The sequence below is a fragment of the Egretta garzetta genome, unplaced genomic scaffold (assembly GCF_000687185.1).
Source record: "Egretta garzetta isolate BGI_Z169 unplaced genomic scaffold, ASM68718v1 scaffold112, whole genome shotgun sequence".
Classification (NCBI taxonomy): Eukaryota; Metazoa; Chordata; class Aves; order Pelecaniformes; family Ardeidae; genus Egretta; species Egretta garzetta.
This window is the reverse complement of record NW_009258884.1, coordinates 1,834,837-1,844,579: the sequence shown is the minus strand read 5'-3', so window position 1 is coordinate 1,844,579 and position 9,743 is coordinate 1,834,837. Positions and strand designations below refer to the sequence as shown.

The 9,743-nt window shown below is 45.3% G+C and overlaps 2 protein-coding genes across 2 annotated transcripts in view; one reads left to right on the top strand and one right to left on the bottom strand.

The window, feature by feature from the left end:
- LOC104121891 (pinopsin) overlaps nucleotides 1-809 on the top strand; it is a 2,928-nt gene extending 2,119 nt beyond the window's left edge. The window contains exons 5-6 of the mRNA XM_009633942.1: nucleotides 1-219; nucleotides 666-809. The exon at nucleotides 1-219 is cut by the window's left edge and continues 9 nt beyond it. Of these exons, the coding sequence (XP_009632237.1) occupies nucleotides 1-219; nucleotides 666-809 (363 nt within the window). The remainder of the gene's footprint in view (nucleotides 220-665) is intronic.
- A 4,670-nt stretch (nucleotides 810-5,479) lies between these two features.
- The window catches only part of TEX14 (testis expressed 14, intercellular bridge forming factor), a 32,421-nt gene continuing 28,157 nt past the window's right edge, over nucleotides 5,480-9,743 (bottom strand). Inside the window, exons 26-30 of the mRNA XM_035889607.1 lie at nucleotides 8,472-8,589; nucleotides 8,179-8,274; nucleotides 7,067-7,176; nucleotides 5,700-5,763; nucleotides 5,480-5,513 (exon numbers count right to left, since the gene is read on the bottom strand). Coding sequence (XP_035745500.1) covers nucleotides 5,480-5,513; nucleotides 5,700-5,763; nucleotides 7,067-7,176; nucleotides 8,179-8,274; nucleotides 8,472-8,589 — 422 coding nt within the window. The remainder of the gene's footprint in view (nucleotides 5,514-5,699; nucleotides 5,764-7,066; nucleotides 7,177-8,178; nucleotides 8,275-8,471; nucleotides 8,590-9,743) is intronic.

The following is a 9,743-nucleotide window of genomic DNA, read 5'->3' as shown; positions in this document are numbered from 1 at the left end:
TCAGACACAACACAGCAGGCAGAGCGGGAGGTGACACGCATGGTGATCGCGATGGTGATGGCCTTTCTCATCTGCTGGCTGCCCTACACCACGTTTGCCCTGGTGGTGGCCACCAACAAAGACATCGCCATCCATCCAGCTCTCGCATCTCTGCCCTCCTACTTCTCCAAGACCGCCACAGTTTACAATCCAATCATCTACGTCTTCATGAACAAACAGGTGAGAGAGAAAGCCATTTGCTAACGAAACCGCAGCTTCACTGGGGCTTCTGGAGAACAACTTAATGGCCTCATCAAATGTGGAGGAACCATCATTCCTATCTGAAACTGTAGACACAGGCTCGATGGGGGAGTTGCTGAATAAGCAGCAAGGTTTTGGGGAATAAAATGGCAAGGGAGGGAGCAGCCTCCGAGCCTGAACAAGAGCTCATTTTCTGCTTCCATGATTTTACAGGGTCAGGCAACTTAATTTTAGATCACAAACTGCTCATTGAACGCACAAAGCAAACGGAATGAAACTTCTATTGTCAATAAACTGCCAGGGTCTGCAAGAAGTTGGGCTGGGGATTGATGCAGATCCCACCCAAACCATAACAAGTGTCCACCCCACCAAGTCCCGAGGTGGACGCAGCTTTGTGCCACGTAACCGGTCCCTTCCCTGCCCAGTTTCAGAGGTGCCTGCTGGAAATGGTGTGCTGCGGTTACCACCCTCGGGGGACAGGAAAAACCGCTCCGGCCGCACCCGGCCCCTGCGCAGGCATCGCTGCCGATGGGCTGCGGAATAAGGTGACCCCGTCTCACCCCGTCTGACTGCTGCCAGATCCTGCCTGCACCAGCGTCAGCTTTGGGCTCAGCCGGTCCCACCCGGCAGAGAAGGGCCCGGGGCTGCCGCTGCTTGCCAGGTGATGGGCGGCCCGGGGGGGCCCCGAGCAGCCCTCACCGTGCTCCCCAGAAGGACCCGACTTTGTCTTCTTGCGGGAGAGGAGCCACGGGATAAACTGCAAACTTTTATTTCACCCTCCTAAGGCAACACCTCTCCCTTCCAGCCCCTCGCCTCCGGGAATCGGGAGTCTTTCAGGAACAACAACAAAAAAAACCAACAGTAATTTTTCCTCAGTGCAAAACACCCCCACAGTTGCTGTTCAGCCCCAGAGTTCAGCTGAAGAGAGCCAGGCCCAACAGAGCCCGGCTGTGCTGCCAGCTCCGAAGCTGTCTGTGGGACAGAGCCACACGTTTGCCACCCCCAGTCAGACCCGGTCCTATTCCCATTGCTCGATCTCACTGTCAAGTTCGAGGTCCCACTGTGAAACTGGCAACAAGCCAGCAGGTACGTTTAAGTGCAGAGTGCATTAACAAACATTAATAAACATCGACAAGGTCACGTGTGTCTGTTTTACCGGCTGGCCGAGGGTTTGGCAGAAAACACTTCACCTCCCGTTCCTACAGCTGATGCCTCTCCCCGGGGACGTGCCACAGGCGCCATCACACCAGACAGCAAGAAAAAAAAGCCACCCCAGTTTGAAGACACACAGTTATATTTTTTTTATATATTTAAGGCAGTAAGGAAAGGTCTTAAATGCACTGATTTCCCAGCAAGGGTGAAAACACAGATTGTGACAGGCCCTGGGGACAAGGCACCACAGAGCCACTGCTGCCCGAGCGGCCGGGGCGCTGGCAGAAAGCGAGAGACACCAAAGCCTTGTAAGAAAAAAATAAAAGACAAGAAAACCCCCTCCATGGACATCCACAGCTACACCCCGACGCCGAATCTCAAAACACGGGGTTTATCCACACCAGCTGCCATCACACTTCTGGACTGCAACACAGTTTATGTGGTTTAGGAGCCTACGGACGAGGCTTCCGAGTGCAGGGTTTAGGCACTGCCACAGACACGATTCCCCAAGACTCAGTTTTATCAAAATCCCCCATCTTAAAAAATGCTGCCAGCAGCTCGCCTGCCTTCATAGTAATTGTCTTTCAAAATGTGATTCTGAACATGTGAATTTCTTTCAAGGGGAGGCTGAGCCAGAGTCATGAGATCCAAAGGTTCCCTCTCCCCCCCCCCTGCAGTTTTGTTTCTATCATGCATTGTCCACAGGGACGACCCCAAAACACGCCTCGCTCCCCGCCTCCTCCCATCGCCCACAGCTTTTGCTGTTGCCACAAATGGAGAGAAGCAATGCTAGAAGTTGCTCACCACCTCACTGGACTGCCTCACTAGCACGCAGTCCGCGAGCTGCTAACAGGCAGCCAGAAAGGTAATTTGGGCTGGCACAGATTATGAGGAGACTGGGGGGAACGAGGGGGGTTTTTTTTCCCCTCTGAGATTCTCTGCTCCAAAACAAGACCGAAAACCCAAACCCAAGACACGTACGATGGCAGGTACGAGGGAGCTGAAACATGGCTGCTTAGAGAATGAACCAGGTCCCACACATGCCCCCCAGGGGAAACCAGGGCCTGTGGGTGGTGCCACAGCCCCGGTGCAGGGGGACAGGACGCCCATCCTCACCCCCATCCCCGTCCCTCTGCTTCCTTTCCTGCATGCCAAACGGCTTGCATGCTAGCGGCTTGGAGAGGAATTAGAACAGCTCAGTATCACTGTTTTAATTTAATTAATTGGCCTTTCAATCTCTGGGAAGCTGGAAAGCAGCATTAGATGGGCCCCTTCTGATCTTCCCTGCTTTCGCTGGTCCTTGTTTAATTGTTCCTGTTAATTACAGCTTTTGTGTCCATGCTTTATGTTCTTAGGATGATTTATGTTTGTGCTGGAAAAGTACAAGCAGCTGAAAACCCGAAATCTCTAACTGCTGCGCTGTGGCCTTGATAAGAAGAGCAGGCAGGCTATGGGACTACTTGAAAGGCTCTCTACCAGCAGAAATAAAAATTCTCCACATTAAGATTAAAAAAAGATAAGGAAATGGTTCACAGTCTGCTCACCATTTGGGCTGACAGATAAAATAGAAAAAGAAATCCAAGAGGCTAAGGAGATGTCACATGTGGCAAACCAAAGTGATATATAATCACGTGCATGTAAAAATGCATGTGTGCTTGCTCCACACCACCACACTGCTGCAGCCCTACCAGTTTTAATTCCTTTTTACTGAATCAAGCAAGCCTATGAAACATAAAACATTGCCCCGGCTGCTTGTCAGTTTGGGGTCACAAGCCACTAAGGGCAGAATCACACAACAAATTTGCAATTTAACTTTTGCATCCATTTACCATTACCCCGCTGTTCCCAGAAGCAGGCTGCAGTGCAACAACGCTCTGCAGGACGATGGAAAGCAGGATCTTGTTCCAGCAGCTTCTATCAGGAATATAAAGTTGTTCTGCCTGCAGCAAGGATACCGAACTCACAGACAGGGAAAACCAGGGACGTGCAGTTGATACGAGCCCAGGTTAGAAAGTATTAAACACTTGCCTGGACGGAACTGTGGGATGCACAAAGGTGAGCCCCGTTCCCTATGGGCACCGCTGTTAACCCAAGGTGCAGAACTGGCACTTCTGCTCTACTCCCATCAAAGCACGACTAAAGCGATGAAAGGTTTTTTTCTTGATCTCTTCTGAAGAAAGCTCCCCCAACGCCTGCCAGTTTGCAGCCTCTTCCCTGGAGTAGCTCTATCGGTATCTAGTTGCATACATAGTCTGATGATAGGAAACATAGCAACAAGGAAAAAACTACGAAACCAAAAAGAACCCCAAAAAAGAACCTCCAAAACCAGAAAAAGAACCACATGATAGCACAATACCCTTGGAAACTGTTATTAGTGTTGTTAAACCAAATTAACTGACAGTTACAGGTAGCCAGCATTTCCCTATGTGAAGAGGAACGGAAAAGCAGCACGTGGCACAGCCAGCTGTATGAAGGCAGCTAAAATCCCAGTGTCTGTTAAAGGGACAAGGACAATCTTCACACCTCCTGCACCTGAATAGTATTTATCAGAAGAAAAAATAAGTATGAAGTTTGTCACAACAAGCCCATGCAACGCTACAGGCTTGGGGAAGAGTGGCTGGAAAGCTGCACGGTGGAAAAAGACCTGGGGGTACTGGTTGACAGCCAGCTGAATATGAGCCAGCAGTGTGCCCAGGTGGCCAAGGCCAATGGCATCCTGGCTTGGATCAGGAATAGTATGGCCAGCAGGAGCAGGGAAGTGATCATGCCCCTGTGAGGGGGTGCTGGTGAGGCCGCACCTCGAATATTGTGTTCAGTTTTGGGCCCCTCACTACAGGAAAGACGTTGCTCTCCTCTGGAACATGTCCAGAGGAGAGCAACAAAGCTGGTGACGGGTCTGGAGCACAAGGCTTACGAGGAGCAGCTGAGGAAACTGGGGTTGTTTAGCCTGGAGAAGAGGGGGCTGAGGGGAGCCCTTATTGCCCTCTACAGCTGCCTGACAGGCGGCTGCTGTGAGTCGGCCTCTTCTCCCTGGTAACGGACGATGGGATGAGGGGGAATGGTTTGAAGTTGTGCCAGGGTAGGTTTAGACTGGACATTAGGAAAAATTTCTTCACAGAAAGGGTTGCCAGGCACTGGAAGGGGCTGCCCAGGGAAGGGGTCGAGTCCCCAACCCCGGGGGTATTTAAAAGCCAGGCAGACAAGGTGCTTAGGGACAGGCTTTAGTGGTGGGATGGCAGTGTTAGGGGAACGGATGGGCTTGGTGATCTTAAAGGTCTTTTTCAGCCTAAACAATTCTATGATTCTATAAGTTTCTGTGCCCATCAAAATCCTGATCCGAAGCTCAATTATATCCAGGAACTTTTTTTTTTTTTTTTTTTGGATTAGGCCTACCAGAAGTGGGGTTTAATTAAACAACAGGTACCTTTGCAACACTAACCAGATTTTCTCATAGTCTTGTCTAATGCTGGGGGGGAATGTATTGCTGCACTTGCAATCTCTGGAGAACACTGCCTCTTTCTCATTAGCTTTTTCCACAGCAATTAATCCCCTTAATCAGTCAAATCAGTTCAACGCTAGATCACAAAAGCACTAAGAAAAGAGAAAACATGAAATTACCTTGTTAAATTTAATGAGCAAGGAAAAACATACACTGCATGGGCTGTAACAGTGCTCCACACTCCAGCACGGAAAAATTTAAGTGCCGGAGCCGTAACAGCAGTCCACAGAATTACAATCATTTTGTCTGTAACACTGAAAACTGCATAACGCAACAGAGCAAGAAATTCTTTTGCTTATGAAAGTGTGCATGCACAGAAACCCCCCACCACCATGTAGCCAGCTTCATCAGGATGTGGTATCAGTAAACAGTTCAGTTCTGCAGTATTACTGGTACTGCCTTTACATGCCATGATGGCGTAAAACCAGTACAAACTGTATTACAGAGTACTTGCTGCTGCAGTTAAAGGAAGTCTGAGCTTCACGATTGTTTTACATGGCCCAAAAGGATTGCAATTCTCAGGCTGTAGACTGTACAAGCAGCAGGAAGCAGGCGATAATATCAGAACTTATTCATTATCCATCTTAATCATGTAGGAGAGCTCTGATCCAAAACAATTATCCTATGGGGGGGGAAAAAAAAAGTTACATGGTTGTTTTTTCCTTATATCAAACTACAAGTTGAAGGGAATGGGATTTCATATTGCCCCTTTCACCTCCTCGGCACAGAAAACAAGAGCATCTCTCATGCAGCCAGAGAATACACAAATTGCTACCAAAAGCCCCATTTAATTCACAGAGAGGCTCACCTGCACGGCGAAGATGAAGGCAGCTGTTCTCGTAAGTAGGATTTCTGATCTTCAGGACGTGTGCCTAAAACACATGTAAATTCAGCTCAGGACCGAGAACAACATACACAGCCACACAACACTTCAAAGGGAAAGCTCTAGTTTTTGTCAGCACGTGGCAGCATGCCGAATCAAGTGCTACAGATCTCTTTGCTGATCCATTAAGTTGCACTTGTAATCAGAAACCAGGCCCAGCTCTGTTGCTATTGGGTGCGTTACACAGGACCCTCTTCGTGATCAGAAATCATTCTGTTTTCAAAACCCAAAGCTCAATCCCTACCAGCTCAGTTCTGGAAGTCTGACAGAAAATAGGGTCATATATGCTAGTGCTGGGCAAATAACAAGCACAATGATGTTACCCCCAGACCTCTAAGTTTAAAAATTACCATCAACGTTTCCAAAAGAAACTAGTGATTTGGGACATTTCAAACTTTGGGCACCTAACTGGAAAGCAAAATGAGTTGTAGAGCTGACTGCTGTAGAAGTGTTAAATGCCCTCAAGACTGAAGATCAGCCTCCATTAAGTCTGACAAAATTTCTCTCTGAAAATGAAAGGCTACTGCCTTTTTCTTCCCAGACAAAATGCCAGTTCATTCATATTTTTTGCATAGCACTAAATGCACATTAACTTAATGCAAGTATGCCAGGCCCCCTCCCTGTAACAAGAAACATCTTTCATTGAGAGATGTTAAAAATGGCAACCTTTCACTACAGCTGTAGAATACATCAGCTTTAACAGTTCCTAATGGAGACTTGGACTTACAGAACAGAGGAAACACTTTTATTCTATCTTGTGCCTTTTTCCTTTATTAGAAACTAGACGTACGGAAGGCCAGGGGAGATGAGCCCAAAATAGATGTTTAAAGGATCTGATGGCATCAGCATACACATCACAGGTACATACCAAACCATACTGGTAAGTAGCCTAAGTCCTTACAGCGTGAAGCATTTGGGTGCCCGAGGCAAAAAGGTTGAGCACTAAACAGGACATGGGTGCAGTATTATCAGCTGTCTTTCACGGCTTTCAAGTCAGTAGAGGAAACTGCACTCTCACTATGAGAGACACTCTGCAACTCCAGCAAACGGTCCACAATGCTGTCAGTCTTAACTGACAAAAAAAATTGGAAAATGTTCAAGTGTCTCTGGAGAGTTTAAGTCTAGAGCAGCTTCCTCTCCTTTAGAAGTACAGGGTAGAAACAGTACCCAGATGGGGGAAATCAAGAAAAGCAAAAAATACTCCATGCAAGCTTGACAAATTCAGTGCTAACAATGTAATAAATGCGATACTGCCCAGCAGAGCATCCAGCAGCTTTACAGACAAAGATAACCTTCTGAGCTCCCTGCACAGCTTTCTGGCGCTCTGCCTCCGGCCCCGGCTCCGCCTTCCTCTACTCCCTTCTTCCTTCCAACATCTTCTGGATCTTGCAGGTTTGCGGCCCTTGAATGACATAGTTTTTTGTATCATCCTATTTTTTTCTATTTTCTTTTAGACAGGATGAATACAGAGCACTAAACCAGAAGCCTCTGGAGGTACTAGGTGCTTTTTTATTTTTACCCTGACCTATAAATGGGCATCTATCCCCCCCAACCCCCAAACTGCTACCCCCCCCTTCCAAGACTACAGATGTGCTTTAGCTTTCCATCCATCCACAGACTCCAATGACTCCTACATAATAGAATTAAGTAAATGTAGTCTGACTACAAGTGTGACTGGGCTTTGGATTGAGCCATTTGTGAACATGGCAGAATATATACTGCAGGAATCGGTCTGCCCTGCCAGCAAGATCCTCCGGGTTAGCAGGACATTTGCCCTCTGTGTTCAATTAAAAAAAAAAAAAAAGTTCTAATGCCAAACACAAGAATATCTTGTGTTCCTTAGTAAGATATACGTTAGCAATGACTTATGACTACTCACTGGCATTTACTGTGGAGTTGTTCAGAGTTACTAGGCTCTGATCTTTGGTTTTAAAAGGAAAAAAATTATTTGGGCTATGATTTTTTTTCCCTAAAGTGATGTATATATGACTTCTGCCATTTTCTTCATTTCTTCCTATATTGCCATGACAGCATAACCATCTTCCCAAACTCCTCTTTAAAGCATTTTCTAAAGAGCTTTCACGATTCTGTTCTCTTAATGTGCATTCTTCTCTATCTCAAAAAATCCACCATTCTGTCAAATTATCTCTGATTTCTGTGAAGACTATGCACTGCCTTCCAAGCCCACTGAAGTATTTGCTTTCCACCTACAGGAAATTATATTAACAAAACATTCTTTTCCCTCTCAATTTAGTATGGATAGTGCAGATTGATGTCTCCAGGCAAGTTACCTGACACACTACCACCTAAAGACTGACAGCACACTTTCTGAAAAGTCCTGCAGAGGTCTGTACACAGAACAAACAAAATAAACTTATGAACAATGTGTCAATTATCAGCTAACCCAAGAGTGTGTCCCTGAGGTTGTTCTTGGATCTCCTCATCTCCAGGAATTGCATGGAGCATTCTTTCTAAAACATCATCAAGAGTAGAGTGAGCCCTGTTGAATAAAAGATTTAAAATGGATGCTGGCAAGTTTAATACTACACATTTTAAAAGAAAACAGTCATAATTACCAGGGTTCTTAAAAATGTTGGCTTGCTGTAAGCACTGAATCTTGTTAAAAATATACTGGAACCATTATTCTAAATCTTTGTAACTCCAAGCCAAACATGCCTTATTGTCCTTTTTTCATACCTTTCTGTTTCCTCTGCTAGACTGAATGACTCCTTAGTCCATAAACTACTATTTCTCTTCCCATTTCTCTCAGATTCTTTTTCTGACTCTCTGTCTTCCATCTCAATTTGATTGGGAACTATTCACATAAACAGAAAAATTTTAATATCAAAGGTATGGAGGAAGATAATAAAGAAAGTAAAATGTGTTTTTATTTACTGCACTTGGGAAACTTCCAGTTGTCCACTTCTCAGTTACTCTTTCCTCGGTAATCTGATTCTCTACCAGTAAGCAAATGCACATTATCTACAGTCAAAGGTGGCCAGCAGCAAGACCTAGATAAGTATTTTACTGTAACACATTTTTAGATTCACAGGACTGAACATTTTGCTTCATACTAAAATGAAAAATGCATGCGGAAATTAATCTTTAATCTTTCCCCTTACAATCCCAGATATGGGAGAAAAATCAAAAGAAAACCTGTGGATGTTAGCTTTGCTACCCTACTTAGCAAAATCCAATGATATCCCCCCCCCAAGACTTATCTCAGTAAGTTCTGTTCCCTACAGCATGTGAATATATTCAGCCACCTTCTGCTAAGCTATGATAAGCAGGAAGCAGTAGGCTGTCACAAAAATGGAGTCTGAAATAGCTGTACTTTATGCAAATACAACAAAACCACAGTGATTGAACAGCAAGCAATACAGGCTGCTGCATTCCTTACCACCTAAAAACAAGATACTCCTATGAATAAAGTCACAGTAGCTTCTACCCTTTGGGTAACGATTTTAAATGGGAAAAGATCTAACAAAGCTGTAGGGTAACACAAACAAGTGGCAGTATCATTCTCAAGTGACTACGCTATTTAGCTTTTTTACAGACTAACTCATGTTTTTTTTTTTTTTTTTTTTTTTTTTCTAAATTGCTCTTCTCTTTCTGACTCATTGGAAACAAATGCAGAGCCTATGAAGATTTAGGCTTTCTGCTCCTCTGACATTACTTGCTGTACATCTAAAAATTATTCCCACTTATTACTATTTGCAGTTTCAGAAGCACAAACATTCACAACTGCTATCTTTGGTATCTTTGTAACAGAACAGGAAATGTAATATTGATTACCCCAGTGGATGCTATTTTCTTACACCATGAAATCAGAGGCATTATTTCATTCCGGTGAGTAAGAAACAGAAGTTAGTGTGCACTGGCCACTTTCTCAAGTGAACCGCCCTCCCAGAATGGAAACTTCAGCTCTATTTTACATCAGCTGCCCACCATCTATACTTCTGTGGGTTT